Below are 16,616 nucleotides of genomic sequence, written 5' to 3'. Positions count from 1 at the left end.
ATCTTCTGTATATGCACATAAATATATATATAATATTTATAGAGATAAATATTCCCATAACACACTGTTTCGAGTACATATATTCTAATTCTCCTCTAAATAAACTTGTAGTGTGCACAGCAAGGTCATGAATCTAAAGACTTCTTACATAAACAGCATTTTATGTCTCATCTTTCATACATTCTCAGATACAAAAAAATTGTTTATTCTGCAATGTTAAACCTGATATCAAAACCACCAATTCCCTTTGTGAGCAAGCATTTTAAATCAATTGGAGGTGCACGATGTAGGGAGACTTCAGATAAAATCCAGGAAACCTGACATGAAGTGAGAAACGGTCTCTATATTTGGAAAGACAGGATGAACTTAAGTCTAAAAACAAAACCTCTAAACATCTGATATCACTACCCCGCCCAAACATTATTTTGTTGCAACGTTTTAAATGCTGTCAATTCCACTGTATAATGAGAGTACGTTCTGTTTTTATTGCTAAAAACTGCTTTTCCAGTGCACAGTTTTACTGAGCAGATAGTTTTCTATTTACTGAATGCGTGGAATAGCAATCTACCCAAGTCAGAACAGAATCATGTCTTTGTAACACAAATGGTTATTTTTGCTTTGATGCTGCAAGCTCTGACTTCTTGTGTGTGCTTATTAATTGAACTTGCCAACTGTGGGAGAATTTATTGCATGTTTCTAGATTAAATTATTCAAAAGATTAATCATTCCGTGTCAGTTAACCTTTCAAAAAAATTGAGCTGCTTTACAGTAATGCTCATTTCTAAGGATGGAATAAAATCAGTTTAATTTGTGGACAACTTCCAAATGGTACTCAAATAGGGATCATTCAGTAACATAATCCAGTTAGAAATCACACAACACCAGCTTATGGTCCAACAGGTTTAACTGGAAGCACTAGCTTTCGGAATGCAGTTCCTCCATCAGGCATCTCCAAATCATAAACCAGTTAGAGTTTTATTATTTAAATTTCAGCATCTACTTCTCCTTTAAAGGCTTAGATCCTCAATTATGCCAAACAGCTCAACCTCAACAGCTGTCTGCGTGAAAGAATTCCACAGATTCACTATCCTCAGAAGAAATTCCTCATTTTTTGTCTTCAACAGGAGACCTCTTATTCTGAAATTATATCCTCAGGCCCTGGATTCTCCGACAAGGTGAAACAACATTTTTACACCTACCCTGTCAGCACAGTGGCTCAGTGGTTAGTACTGTTGCCTCACAGTGCCAGGGACCCAGGTTCGATTCCAACTTCGGGCAACTGACTGTGTGGAGTTTGCACATTCTCCCAGTGTCTGCATGGGTTTCCTCCGGGTGCTCCAGTTTCCTCCCACAGTCCAAAAATGTGCAGGTTAGGTGAACTGGCCATTCTAAATTGCCCGTAGCGTTAGATGAAGGGGTAAATGTAGGGGAATGGGTCTGGGTGGGTTGTGCTTCGGTGGGTAGGTGTGGACATGTTGGGCCGAAGGGCCTGTTTCCACACAGTAAGTAAGTAATCTAATCTTTTCCTTAGCTAAGGGTCTCAAAGTTATGCACAGCAGTTCCGGTGTGGTCAGAGTAGGGACTTTCATAGTTTTTGCAAAACCTCCCTATTTTGATGCTCAATGGTGTTTGAAATAAAGGTCAACATTCCAGTTACTTATTACCAGCTGAACTTGTATGCTAACTTTTTGTAATTCATGCATGAGAACTCCCAAAGTCCTGGGCTGTTGCTTTCTGCAGTCCTTCCCAATTTAAATATTCAACACTTATTCTTCCTGCTAACATGTACAACCTCATTTTCCCACATCATTGCATTGCTTTGGAACTTTGGGAAAAGATGATCAGAACAAACACACTTTTAGGAAAATTAAGGGAAACAAAGGCAGTGACCACATCATGGGAAGTGAGTCAACAGAGAAAGAAACCTACACTGCTGCCAGGCCCAGCAGTCAGCCTTCACAGCTACTGCCTCCGACGTTTGCTTTGAAGTACCTCTGGACATTGGAGTTCACCCAAGAAAAATAAACAAACAGTGGAATTCACAGCTGACCTTGGAGAAACCTGTGTGGGGAGATCACAAGGGGAGCAGCTAAGTGACTAGCTTTTTTTTGGTACATCTACAATAGTGAGTATAGTGGGTTCTTTTTTATTATAAGCTTTTGTTGAGATCTTTTGCTTGCTTAAATTTTAAAAATATAAGACATAGGTAGTAGTTTAGCCTGGAGCAGTATTTTTAGAGCAACAAGGGTTCTTTTTTATTATAATGATTTGGAGATGCCGGTGTTGGACTGGGGTGTACAAAGTTAAAATTCACAATACCAGGTTATAGTCCAACCGGTTTAATTGGAAGCACACTTAAGCTAGTGTGCTTCCAATTAAACCTGTTGGACTATAACCTGGTGTTGTGGGATTTTTAATTTTTTTATTATAGGTTGTTATTGAGATTGTTGTTTAAACGTAGATACTAAGCCAGCCTGGAGCAATGTTTGTAGGGCAGTAAGACTGTACTATTTTCTTGGTCTGTAGATCGTTAAGGTACAAAGATAGCCTCTAGTTGAGTGATGTGCTCTTCCTGTTGGATGTGGGATATTTGGGTGAGTTTTCACGTTACTGATGATTATCTCTGCAAGAAGTGTGTTTGGTTGCGAATCCTATCGGATCTCATAGATCGGTTGGAGCAGCAGTTAGAGGCTGAGGAATTTACAGGAGTAAGGGTGTGTGATGGATGGCAGTTGCAGGGAGGGGGATAAACCAAATAAAGAGTCCAGTAGATAGGAGGGGGAGGCAGGTAGTGCAGGAGTCACCTGTAGCTATCCCTATCCCTATCCCTATCACGTATGCTGTTTTGGAACACGCAGGGGTGATGTACTCTCAGGGAAATTTAGCACTGACAGCCAAGTTTCTTGTACTGGCTCTAAGGTAACAAGGGATATGCCAGGTTCCAAGTGATTGAGATAGGGGATTCCCTAGTTAGAGGCACAGATGGATGTTTCTGCAGGCAACAGCAAGACATCAGAATGGTATGTTTCCTCTGTGGTGTCAGGATCACGGAGAAGGTGCAGAATATTCTCAAACACAAGAGGGACCAGCAAGAGGGTTCTGTACACTTTGAAACCATTGACATAAGAGGCAAGGACAAGATTCTGTGGAGAGAATATAGGAAGTTAGGCAGGAATTTAAAAAGGAGGTCCTCAAGGGTAGTAACATCTGGATTACTCTCAGTGCCACAAGCTAGTGTGGATAGGAATTGGAGGATAAAGCAGATGAACGAGTGACTGAGGAACTGGTGCAGGGGAGAAGAATTCACATTTTGGATTATAGGAATCACTTCTGAGATAGAAGTGACCTGTATAAGGAGGACAGATTGCACCAGAATTGGAATGGTAATATATACTGGTGGGGAGATTTGCTCGAGGTGCTCAGTAAGATTTAAACTAGTAGGGGGAGGGAGGACCCAGGGAGATAGTGACACAGAAAAAGTTGGAAAAAGGTGTAAGTCCAACAGTCAGGTACAAAGCAGAAAACAAGGGACAACTGATAAATTAAACTGCATTTATTTCAATGCAAAAGGCCCAACAAGTATGGCAGATTAACTCAGGGTATGGTTGAGAACATGGGATTGGGATATCCTAGCAATTAGAGACATGATTCAGGGATAGACAGGACTGGCAGCTTAACATTCCGGGGTATAAATTCCATAGGAAGGATAGAAGAGGGAGCGAGAGAGGAGGGGGAGTGGCATTTTTGATTAAGGTTCTGCATTTAGGGAGGATATTCCTGGGGATACTTCCAGGGAAGTTATTTGGGTGGTACTGAGAAATAAGAAAGGGATAATCACCTTATTAGGATTGTATTATACACCTCCAATAGTCAATCGGAAATTGAGAAACAAGTTTGTAAGGGGATCTCAATTATCTGTTAGAATCACAAGGTGGTTATGGTAGGGGATTTTAACCTCCAAACATAGACTGGGACTACCATAGTGTTCAGAGCTTGGGTGGACAGGAATTTGTCAAGTGTGTACAAGAAAGTTTTCTGATTCAGTATGTGGACATACCTAATAGAGAAGGTGCAAAACTTGACCTAGTCTTGGAAAATAAGGCAGGCCGTGGGGAAGTACTTTGGGACGAGTGAACATAATACTAATAGTTTTAAAATACTGATGAAAAATGATGGACTAGATCTAAAAGTTGAAGTTCGAAATTGGAAAAAGGATAATTTTGATGATATTAGGCAAGAACTTTCAAAATTGAGAGCGTGGTGTTGGAAAAGCACAGCATGTCAGACAGCATCCGAAGAGCAGGAGAATTGACATTTTGGGCATAAGCCCTTCATTAGGAATGAGGGGCTGATGCCTGAAATGTCGATTCTCCTGTGCCTCAGATGCTGCCTGACCTGCTGTGCTTTTTCAGCACCACACTCTCAACTCTGATTTCCAGCATCTGCAGTCCTCACTTTCTCCAAGAATTTTCAAAAGTTGACTGGGGGCAAATGTTCACAGGTAAAGGCACGGCTAGAAAATGAGAAGTCTTAAAATAAAAGTTACAAGAATCCAGAGACAGTATGTTGCTGTTAGGGTGAAGGGCAAGGCTAGTAGCTGTCGAAAATGCTGGATGACGAGAGAAATTGAGGTCAAGAATAAGAATGAAGCATGCATCAGGTATAGACAGCAGGAATCAAGTGAATCCCTAAAAGAGTACAAAGGCAGTAGGAAGATACTGGAGGGTAATCAGGAGCGCAAAAAGGGGATATGAGATAACTTTGGCAAACAGGATTAAAGAGAATCCAAAGGGATTCTATAAATACATTAAGGACAAAAGGCTAACTAGGAAGAGAATAGGGCTCCCTAAAATCAGCAAGGCAGCCGATGTGTGGAACTGCAGGAAATGGGGAGATACGAAATGAGTATTTGGCATCAGTATTTTCTGTGAAGGATATGAAAGACATGGAACATGGGGAAATAAATAGCAACTTCTTGAAAAATTTTCATATTACAGAGGTGGCAGCACTGGATGTCTTATAATGCATAAAGGTGGATAAATCCCCAGGACCTGATCAGGTGTACCCTAAAACTCTGTGGGAAGCGAGCGAAGAGATTGCCAGGCCCCTTACTGAGACATTTTTATCATCGATAGCCACAGGTGAGGGTTCTGGAAGAGTGGGGATTGGCTAAAATGTTGCCACTATTTAAGAAAGGTAATGAGGAAAAGCCAGGGAACTATAGATCAGTGAGCCGGACATCAGTAGTGGGCAAGTTAGAACAAAGTAGTACAGCACAGAAACAGGCCCTTCGGCCGTCCAAGCTTGTGCTGATCATCATACCTGAACTAAACAAATAAGGGTCGAAGGCTTCCTTTATCGGTCCGTAACTCTCTATTCATGTAACCATCCAGACTCCTCTTAAATGTCGCCAATGTGCCTGCTTCCACTACCTCTTCTGGCAGTGCATTCTAGGCTCGTATCACTTTCTGTGAAAAACTTCTCCCTGAAACTTTCTCCCTCTCACCATGAACGTATGCACCCTTGTAATTTAAATTTTGACCCTGGGGAAAAAAATCCTCTGACTATCCACCCTATCTATGCCTCTCATAATTTAGTAGACCTCTCTCAGGTCTCCTCTCAGCTACCATTTTTCCAGTGAAAACAATCCTAGTCTTTTTAATCTTGCCTCAGTTTAATATAGATAACTGTGAGGATTGATTTTCCAATATGCAAGACAAGACAGGAGTTTCATGGTGAATGGTAAGGCCTTGCGGATTTTAGAGGAACAGAGAGATCTTGGAGTTCAGGTGCAAGGTTCTCTGAAGTTGGAGTCACAGATAGACAGGGCAATGAAGGCGGCTTTTGGCACACTGGCCTTCAGCAGTCAGAGCTGAGAGTATAGAAGCTGGGAAGTTATGCTGCAGTTATACAGGATGTTGGTGAGACTGGACTTGAAGCACTGTGTTCAGTTTTGGTCACCTTGCTATAGGAAGGATGTTATTAAACTGGAAAGAGTGCAGAAGAAAGTTACAAGGATGTTGTGGATGTAAGTTTGCTCACTGAGCTAGAAGGTTCATTTTCAGATGTTTCATCACCGTACTACGTAACATCATCAGTGAGCCTCTGGTGAAGCACCAGTGTTATGACATGAATTCTATTTATATGTTTCCATTTCCTTGGAGATGTCATTTCTCATGGTGACATCATTTCCTGTTCTTTTTTCTAAAGGGTGAAAGATGGAGTCAAAGTCGATGTGTTTGTTGATAGAGTTCCAGTTGGAATGCCATGCCTCTAGGAATTCTCATGCACGTCTCTGTTTGGCTGGTCTAGGATGGATGTGATGTCCGAATCAAAGTGGTGTCCTTCCTCATCTGTAGTTAAGGATACTAGTGAGAGTGGGTCATGTCTTTTTGTGGCTGGTTGATGTTCATGTATCCTGGTGGCTAGTTTTCTGCCTGTTTGTCCAATGTAATGTTTGTTCAGTTCTTGCAAGGTATTTTGTAAATGACGTTCATTTTGCTTGTTGTCTATATAGGGTCTTTCATGTTCATTAGCTGCTGTTTTAGTGTGTTGGTGGGTTTGCGGGCTACCATGATGCCAAAGGGTCTGAGTAGTCTGGCAGTCATTTCTGAGATGCTTTTGATGCAGGGGAGAGTGGCTAGGGTTTCTGGATGTGTTTTATCTGCTTGTTTGGGTTTGTTGCTGAGAAATTGGTGGACTGTGTTCATTGGGTACTCATTCTTTTTGAATGCGCTATATAGTTGATTTTCCTCTGCTCTTCGTAGTTCCTCAATGCTGCATTGTGTGGTGCCTTGTTGAAATAATGTTCTAATGTAGCTTCATTTGTAGGCTTTGGGATGATTGCTTCTGTAGTTCAGTATTTGGTCTGTATGTGTTGTTTTCCTGTAGGCACTGGTTTGAAGTTCCCCACTGGCTGTTCACTTTACTGTGACATCTGGGAATGACAATTTGTTGTTGTCTTCCTCCTCTTTAGTGAATTTTATGCCAGTAAGGATATTATTGGTGATCTTGAAGGTTTCCTCTAATTTGTTTTGTTTCGTGATGCCATAAGTGTCTTCTCATTGAGCGAATGTACATCTAGAATCTCAAACTGAGCTACAAATCTTCTCAAAATTCGCTCACAAGGACTCAACTGTCTGAGTTATAGGGAGAGGTTGGACAAGCTAGGATCTTTTTCTTTAGTTTGTAGGAGATGGAGGGCGAATCTTATGGAAGTCTATAATATCATGAGAGGCATAGATAGGGTGAATGAACTGTCTTTTTCCCCAGGGTTGGGGAATCAAGGACTAGACAACATCAGTTCAAGGTGAGAAAGGAAGGACAACATTTAAAAGGCATTTGAACAAATACATGGCTAGGAAAGGTTTAGAAGGATATGGGCCAAATGCAGGGAAATGGGGTTAGCGTGGACCAGGTTGGGCCAAAGGACCTGTCTCGATGCTGTACGATTCTATGACTCTATGAAGGTAGAAGACAGAGGGTGGTGGTGGTGGAGGGTTGCTTTTCAGACTGGAGGATTGTGACTAGTGGTGTGCCACAAGGATCGCTGCTGGGTCCACACTTTTTGTCATTTATAGAAATTAGTTGGGTATGAATGTAGGAGCTTTGGTTACTAAGTTTGCAGATAACACTAAAATTGGGAGGTGTAGTGGACAGCAAAGAAGGTTACTTCAGAGTACAACAGGATTTTGATCAATGGGCCAATGGACCGAGCAGTGTCAGATTGAGTTTAATTTCGATAAATGGGAAGTGCTGCATTTTGGAAAGGCAAATCAGGGTAGGACTTAAGACATTAATAGTAAGGTCCTAGGGAGTGCTGCTGAACAAAGAGACCTTGGAGTGCAGGTGCATGGTTCCTTGAAAGTGGAGTCTTAGGTAAATAGGATAGAGAAGCAGGCGTTTGGTATGCTTTCCTTTGTTGGTCAGAGCATTGAGTACAGGAGTTGGGAGGTCATATTGCAGCTGTACAGCACATTGGTTTGGCCACTTTTGGAATTCTAGTCTCCTTCCTATAGGAATGATGTTGTGAAACTTGAAAGGGTTCAAACAAGATTTACAAGGATGTTGCCAGGGTTGGAGGGTTTCAGCTATACAGAGAGGCTGAATAGGCTGGGGTTATTTTCCCTGGAGCATCGGAGGCTGAGGGGTGACCTCAGAGACTTATAAAATCATGAGGGGCATGGATAGGGTAAATAGACAAGGTCTTTTCCACGGGGTGGGGGAGTCCAGAACTAGAGGGCATAGGTTTAGGGTGAGAAAGGAAAGATTAAAAAAAAAAGAGACCTAAGGGGCAACGTTTTCATGCAGAGGGTGGTGCGTATGTTGAATGAGCTGCCAGTAGTAGTTTTGGAGGCTGGTACAATTGCAACATTTAAAAGGCATCTGGATGGGTACATAAACAGCAGGGTTTACAGGGATATGGGCCAAATGGGTCTTGATTTATATAGGATACCTGGTAAGTATGGATGAGGTGTACTGAAGGGTCTATTTTCAAGCTGTATATCTCTATGACTCTCTATCCCATCAGCTAATTTTTGGTCTGTACCACGAACCTATGTATATCCTTCTGTAGATTTTGTTATCCTCACCACTTGCCTTCCCATCTACTTTTGTGAGATCCACAAATTTTGGTTTATGCAATCACTTGCCTAACCTAAGCAATTAATACAGATTGGAAAATAAGTGTACCCCCAGCACTGTAGCAGTTACAAGTTCCAATCCTAAAAATATCCTTCTTATATCAATTCTACCTGGTTAGTTAGCTAATCATCTGGTTAACATCTTCCCCACATTAATATACCATCTGAAACACCATGAGCTCCTATGAAGTAACCTCATATGTGGTAGCTTATCAAAAGCCTGGAAATCCAAATCTATTACATTCATTGCTTCCCCTTTATCTATTCTGTTTAGACCACAAGAAATAGGAACAGGATTAGGCCATTCGGTCCCTTGAGCCTGCTCGGTCATTCAAAAGAATTATGGCTAGTCTGACATTCCTCACATACACTCTCTTGCCCCTTCCTCATAACCCTCAAATAATCAGTTTTATCAAAATGACATCCCTTATTTTATACTGTTAAAGTTGTCCCAGTCCCAAATATCTATAGGACTGCTGTCTCAATAGACAAGAGACAGAGACAGCCAACTAGTAGTGAGTTTAATCCAAGGGGATGAGGGGAAAGGTTGAAAAGGCAGAACCTTCATGGTAACCTCAGCTTGTGAGGGAATTAAACCCGTGCTGCAGGCATCCCTCTTTATTCATTGCCTTTCTTGTTCAGTATGCACTGTCCTGTTACACTTACACTGTTGCTCCATTCTTACACTCAGTATGCTTTGCACAAGCAGTTGGGAGAAAGAAAATTAAATGTGAGCTACAACCCGAATGAATGCAAGATACTGGAAATTTAGTGCACTGTGGCAATTGAGTGTACAGGGAAGTGGACATTTTCATTTTCTTTTGTTCATGATCTACAAGGTCCTGTTTCAGGGTTTACAGTTTCTAAGGATATATTCTTTAGCTGCAACTGAGCACAGAATGGAGTCCTAGTTTAACAATTGCAGCTTCAGGAGTCTGCTGACTGGGAAAACAAATCAAAACAGCAACATCACAAGGAAGTAGTATATTGATTCACTTGTGATTTTAAAAAAAGTCTACACATTTTAAGTTAACAGTATGCTTACATAAGCATTATTTTAATATTGTTTTTAAAAAAAAAGTGACTCAGAGGCTTAAAAGAAGTCATGGCAAAATTTGGCACCTGTGATATTCTCCTCCTGTGCTATGTGGCAAATCATGGAAGCTTCAGTTGTCCCTGCTGAACATGTGCACAGGAAATGCACACTGTAATTTAGAAGAATGAGGGGGGGAATCTTACAGAAACTAAATTGTGAAGGGAAGACACAAGATAGGAGCAGGGAGGTTGTTTCCACTGGTGGGTGAAACTAGAACTAGGAGGCATCGCAGCAAAATTAGGGACAGCAGATTTAGGACTGAGCTGAGGAGGAACTTCCTTCACCCAGGGGGTTGTGAATCTGTTGAATTCCCTGCCCAAGGAAGCAGTTGAGGCTACCTCACTGAATGTTTCTAAGGCAAATATAGATGGATTTTTGAACAATAAAGGAACTAAGGGTTATGATGAGCAGGCAGGTAAATGGAGCAGAGTCCACGAAAAGATCAGCCGTGATCTTATTAAATGATGGAGCAGGCTTAACGAGCCAGATGGCCTACTCCTATTTCTATTTCTTATGTACTGGTGAAACAAATTTCAGAGCTGGTGAATTCATGGTGGAGTGCTTGTGGTGCTCAGCAGGTTGTGGATAGCATATTCCGCAAGGTGGTCACGCCGCAGATGTAGATTGAACAGGCAGAAAAGGTAGGACAACCAGGCAAAGTGGAGGAATGCAGGTATGTGACAATATTGGAGAGGGTACAGAGATTTTCCAGGATGTTGCCTAGGCTAGAGAGCTCCGTTTATGAATAGAGATCGGACAGACCAGGGTGGTTTTCCTTAGGCCAGAGGAGGATAAGAGGTGACATAACTGTGGTGCATCAAGTTATGAGGGGCATAGATACGGTTGACAGGGAGAAATGTTTCCCCTTGATGGAGGAATAAATGACCAGGGATATAGATTTTAGATATGGGACAGGAGGTTTAGAGGAGAGGTCAGGAAAATCCTTTTCACCCAGCAGGTTGTGAGAATCTGGAACTCTCTGCTGGCAAGAGTGGTACAATTTAGTAATATGCAGATGTGCACTTGCATTGCCAAGGCATGCAAGTCCATGACCAGGTGCTGGAAATAAGGATAGAACAGAATCAAGTGGCTGCTTTTGACTAGCAGGGACCTAATGGGCCAAAGAGCCCTTTTTATGCTGCAGATCTCTATGACTCCACTATTCCACTGGTCTCAACATAAAAGAATTTTTTTTTTATATAGTTACCAAGATGACCAACCAATATACACGATCCCCCAATGTTTCATCTGGAGGCTCACTGATGTTACCTAGTAGGGTGACGAAACATCCAAAACTGAACCTTCTAGCTCAGTGAGCAAACTCACATCCAGAACCTCAACCTGAGCTACAAATCTTCTCAAAACTCACTAATACATGATCTATGTCAGGTTTTAAGCAAAAAGGTCTATCAACATGGTTGCTTAATAAACACAGTAATGGGTTTATTATCAAAACCAAACTTATTCAATAAAGATGCAGCAATTGGTTGACATAGCCAGTAATATAAATGCATTAAAAGTATCCACACAGCACAGACAGATGTGCACAATCAAGAAAGCAGCTCTTGAATATAAGGCACTTTTAGAAAATGAATACGATGGTCTTGTTTATTTCTTAATGTTAGGTTAGAAAACAGAACTCTTCATATGATTGTAGACAGTGAAAACTATGAGGCTTTCTTATCTTGGAGCTGGTCACAATGCTTAGGAAATGACTCCATTGAACCCATAGTAACCATTCTACAACAGCAGTTGGAAGCACACTGGCATTTATCAATGACTTTAAACACTGCGGCAGAGAAGATTTCAGTTACCTTCAGTAACAGAACAGCTGTTTTATTTTTTTTCAGTTCTCTATATGGTGAATTCAAAGGTTTAAAATAGTTGATAAAGACCACTAAAATAATTTTAAATCATTTGTGGATCATTTTGCAGTTTACTGAATATCTCTTTTGAAAACTCAATCTGGACTAGAACTGAAAACCTAATTACGACTTGTTATTTTTATTTTTCATTTTCAAAAATAGCTCACAAAAATTACAAACACTTACTTTGAAAATTCAATGTCTGATTTCCACATTGAAATTGAGAAAAATGTTATCTATATGAAAGATCAAGCCTCAGTTGTCACTGTATATTGACTGTTATGAATGTAAGGTACAGGATTTAAAATCTACTTAGCTGAAAACCAGATATGTTTCTATCGCGATATCTGAGTGCTGAACCTAAAACTGAATAAGCGTTGAAATGCAGAGGGCTTTCACGTGCTGACTCCAGAGGACAGGATCGGGAGAATGTTAGCAGAGTCTAAAGGACAAAGAAAATTACAGCACAGAAACAGGCCCTTCGGCCCTCCACGCCTGCACCGATCCAGATCCTCTCTCTAAACCTGTCGCCTATTTTCTAATGATCTGTATCCCTCGGTTCCTGTCTATTCATGTCTGTCTAGATATTTCTTAAATGATGCTATCATGCCTATCTCTACCACCACCACTGACAATGCATTCCATATGCCCACCACCCTCTGTGCAAAGAGCTTTCCTTTAAACTTGTCTCCTCTCACCTGGAACTCGTGACCCCTAGTAATGGAGTCCCCTACTCTGGGAAAAAGCCTCTTGCTATCCACCCTGTCTGTATATCTCTCATGACTTTGTAGATCTCAATCAACTTTGTCACTTCCTCAAAGAATTCTATTAAGTTCGTAAGACATGACCTTCCCTGCACAAAATCATGTTGCCTATCACTGATAAGCCCATTTTCTTCCAAATGTAAAAAAGATCCTATTCCTCAGCATCTTCCCTACCACTGACGTCAGGCTCACCAGTCTATATTTACCTGTATTATCTCCGCTACCCTTCTTAAACAAGGGGACAATGTTAGCAATCCTCCAGTTCTTCAGGACCTCACCCATGTTCATGGATGCTGCAAAAATGTTAAGGCCCCAGTTATTTCCTCTCTTGCTTCCCTCAGTAACCTGGGATAGATCCCATCTAGACGTGGGGACTTGCCCACCTTAATGCCTTTTAGAATACTCAACACTTCCTCCCTCCTTATGCTGACTTGACCGACTGTAACATCTGTCTCACACGGGCTCCTATGTTTCTGGACACAAAGCTGCTTGTTGCTAAGAATCGCCAAGGATTCTATCCTTAAGGGTTGATAGTCCTGGGGAACTCTCAGTTAAGGCTGTTTTAAATGAACTATAAATGCAACTGATTCCAGTAATTGCTTCTAATCAAAGTTGGGATATATTTGCATGTATTTTCACTAGATCCCAGTGACTGGATCACAGGAAAACAAGAGGTTTTTTAAGCAGTAATGAACTCATGAGAATTGGTCTCAGTCCTGCAAAAAAAAACATACTTCCAACTCTCCAACCTAACGACAGTAATCAAAAATCATTTTGGTGTTATGAAAAAAAACAAAGCTATTAGTACAACAGTAGAGATAGTAAGTGGAAAAATCAAGAACTTTGGTTTGCGATATACTATTCTCAATTTTCTGCTCATACTTTATTTTCCATTTCCAGTGCCTATTTACTATTAGAGTGCTGACTTACATGAGTTACATTAACTACAACTAGTCTTCATTTATGACTCTCAGCAGCAAGTACTGGTAGAATGTAAGCAGTGGGCATCAAGTCATGTCCAACTATGTTGTTGCACAATAATTACAGAAGCTAGCTTCCCACAAGGGATGAGGAGTGTGAAGGCTGACTGATTATCACACACAGAAATAAGGAGTGCTAAAGTGCCTTTTATTGCCCATAACACCACACTCACATGGCAACATTTTCACACCGAAACAACAACCAGACGAAAAATATTACTGGGCCGAAGGGTGCAGATGAATAAATGGTTTCCCAAAAAGGTAGATTTTAAACATTATGTTAAAAGGAGGAAAGGCAGAGAGATTTGTAAAGGGAATGTTAGCTCTAAGGGTCTAGATAACTGAAGCCAATAACTGAACAAAAGGAGGATGATTGGACAAGGTTTGAACACTGAAGGATCACAGAATTCTCTGAACATTATTGAGCTGATTTTTGAGACATGGAGGCACAAGATTAAATAGTTCCTTACATTTGTTCGAGTGGTTCTGATTTTCTCACCTAATCGCCTTTCCTATTATAGCCAAAAAGGGAATCTCACCTATTTTACAATGCCCCTGCCTAAAACACACATCATAGAGGCCCACAATATCCAGCTGTCATGACTTAAGTGCGAAGATTACATTGATAATCCAAAAGTCCCATTGTTCCATAAACTGTCAGAAAATGCTAAAGACTCAACTGAAACTCCAATATGACCAGTTCAGCTGACTTGCTGCTATTGATGATGAAAGAAATTGACACAAATTCTGTCATTAACAGAAAACAAATATGTATTATAACAAAATGGTTTAAATTATACCCCTTTAAAAAGTCCAAGTGTGCACACAGATTCACAATTAAGACAGAGTAAAGACAGCTGGTTTGACACAGATATTAACAGTGGAATAGTAACTGTAGATGGAAAACAAAATTCTGAAGACCAGAAGTACAGGTGACAAAAGTGGGTTAAGTGGTCTCACACAGATGACTTTTTGACATCACGGCCACATTTGACTGTGTGGTGTTGAGGAGCCCTAACAAATCTGGAGTCAACAGAAATCAGGGGAAAACTCTCTGCTGGTTTGAGTCATACCTGGTACAAAAAATGATGGTTGTGATTGTTCGAGGTCAGTCACCTCAACTCCAGGACATCTCTGCAGTAATTCCTCAGGATAGTATCCTGGGCCGACCACCTTCAACTGCTTCACCAACAGCCTTCATAAAAAGGTCAAAAATGGTGATGCTTGCACAAATGTTCAACACCTTTCACAATTCCTCAGGAACTGAAGTAGTCCATATCCAAATACAAGATGACATAGACACTATCCAGGCTTGGGTTGACAACTGAGAAGTAAAGCAAAAGTGGGTACTGCAATTTGCACCCCACAAGTGCCAGGCAATAGCCCTAACTATTGTCCTTTGACATTCAATGGCATGAGAACCAAAGACACCACTATTAAATTCCTAGAAGTTAACAACAATCAGAAACTGAGCTGGGACTAACTATATTAGGACTGTAGCTACAAGATCAGGTCAGAAGCTACTGGATAACTGCAGTGACTAATTAACCTTCTGACTCCCCAAAGCCTTTACACCATCAACAAAGACACAAGTCAGGGGCGTGATGGAATATTCACCACTTGCCTGAATGATTGTAATACCAACAAAACTCGAAGTTTGACACTGTCCAGGAGAAAACAGCTGGATAATAGTTTGTGGACGTGGTGCCACTCACTCCTTCCACCATCAACGTTCAGTGCATCTAACTGCAAAACTAATTTTCTACTAACTTCCTTACTCACGATTATCAAAAAGATGGACAGGTACAGCAGATACATAGGAACACAAAAATGTGAGAGATCCCCTCCAAGCCACTTACCATTATGACTTGGAAATGTCTTTGTTCCTGTTTTGCTGTTTGGTCAAAATCCTCAAATTCTCTCCTAGTGCTATTTGTCGGTGTATCTATAGCAGGTGTACAACAGTTTAAATCAGACAGGTCACCATCCCTCAAAGGCACCTGGAAGAGGCAATAACTGCTGGCCCAGCTAGCAATGTCCACATCACATTAGCTTTAAGTTTTTTTAAAAAATCACTAGTAACAAACCAATCTGTTAAATGATGATAGTTCTGCATTTTGATAGTTGATCAGGTGGGCCTACGTCTTTTCTTGTTAGAACTCTTTTTTTTTTAAAAGCTTGGTTCTTATCTTTTCATTCACAGCAAAAGATGGAACGAAAGATATCTTCAATTTGCAAGCTCTAGATGTCTTGCGCCTCCAGACTCATAGCAAACTGTAACTCAACTAATCTGAGGTCCGTTGTCAGGCAGTCTTCCCTGAACTCCTAGCTCTTGGTGCCACTCAGTCTAAAAAGGTAACAAACTCACTGCTTTAAAAAGCAACATTCTCTACAACACCTAAAAATGTGCACTACTTGACTTTACCAAGGCGAAAAATTCTCCAGATATTTTAGCTGTATAGCAGTGTCTGATATCCATTCTATTGTCCAAAAACAAAAAAAACATGTAGTCCCTTACAGCCCACTGTTTTTGATGGCAAGCAGAGAGACTCCTATCCTGCCAATATTTTGCCAATTTTAATGACAACAATTCTCTGTTCGTGGAACCTTGAGAATGTAAACCGGCTATCACATTTGCTTTCATGGAAGTAATTGTAATGCAAAAGTAATTAACTTTTGTAGATTTCCTTTGAAACTTTGAAGGCATGAAAGCGATCTTCTTAAACACAATTTTAATAATTGTCAAAACAAAAATGGTGTACCAATAGCAATGCACGGATGTGGGATAATGCAGTTAGCCATACCTGATGAAGGTCATTCCCAATCGCATATTCTTGGAAATAGCCAGGTGCTGCAGAGGATGCTCGAATTGCCTGCCATAGCTTATATTTACAGCCACCCATATAGCGTGATCGTACACTGGGAAGGTGATTGTAGTTCCTGAAGACGAATGCTTTCAGTGGTGTCCCTTTATTTACAATAGTACTTACAGCAGCCACCTGAAAATTAAAGCATTATAAACAATCAACTACACCATTCAAAAGATGAATATTTGTCCCCATTTTATAAGGAACCAGTGTAATAACTTCAGCAATAATTCCGATACATAATGCAGCTCTATTCAAATTGCTTTTACATCATATTCCACCAATAGATCTCCTTCAGCCTTCGTATGCAAACTAAAAATTTTCAAATGTCACTTGTTAAAAAAATTCCTATGAACTTGATTTAAATATACAGTAGATTTAGAAAGTGCATTCTGCAATTTT

The 16,616-nt window shown here is 40.7% G+C and overlaps 1 protein-coding gene across 4 annotated transcripts in view; it reads right to left on the bottom strand.

Annotated features, from left to right (window-relative positions):
- The window catches only part of pnpla8 (patatin-like phospholipase domain containing 8), a 78,904-nt gene that overhangs the window by 11,090 nt on the left and 51,198 nt on the right, over window positions 1-16,616 (bottom strand). For all 4 annotated transcript variants that reach the window (XM_072552529.1, XM_072552528.1, XM_072552531.1 and 1 more), the window contains one exon: window positions 16,152-16,346. In XM_072552529.1, the coding sequence (XP_072408630.1) occupies window positions 16,152-16,346 (195 nt within the window). The remainder of the gene's footprint in view (window positions 1-16,151; window positions 16,347-16,616) is intronic.

The sequence above is a fragment of the Chiloscyllium punctatum genome, chromosome 32, assembly GCF_047496795.1.
Source record: "Chiloscyllium punctatum isolate Juve2018m chromosome 32, sChiPun1.3, whole genome shotgun sequence".
Taxonomy (NCBI): domain Eukaryota; kingdom Metazoa; phylum Chordata; class Chondrichthyes; order Orectolobiformes; family Hemiscylliidae; genus Chiloscyllium; species Chiloscyllium punctatum.
This window is presented reverse-complemented; position numbering and strand designations above follow the sequence as displayed.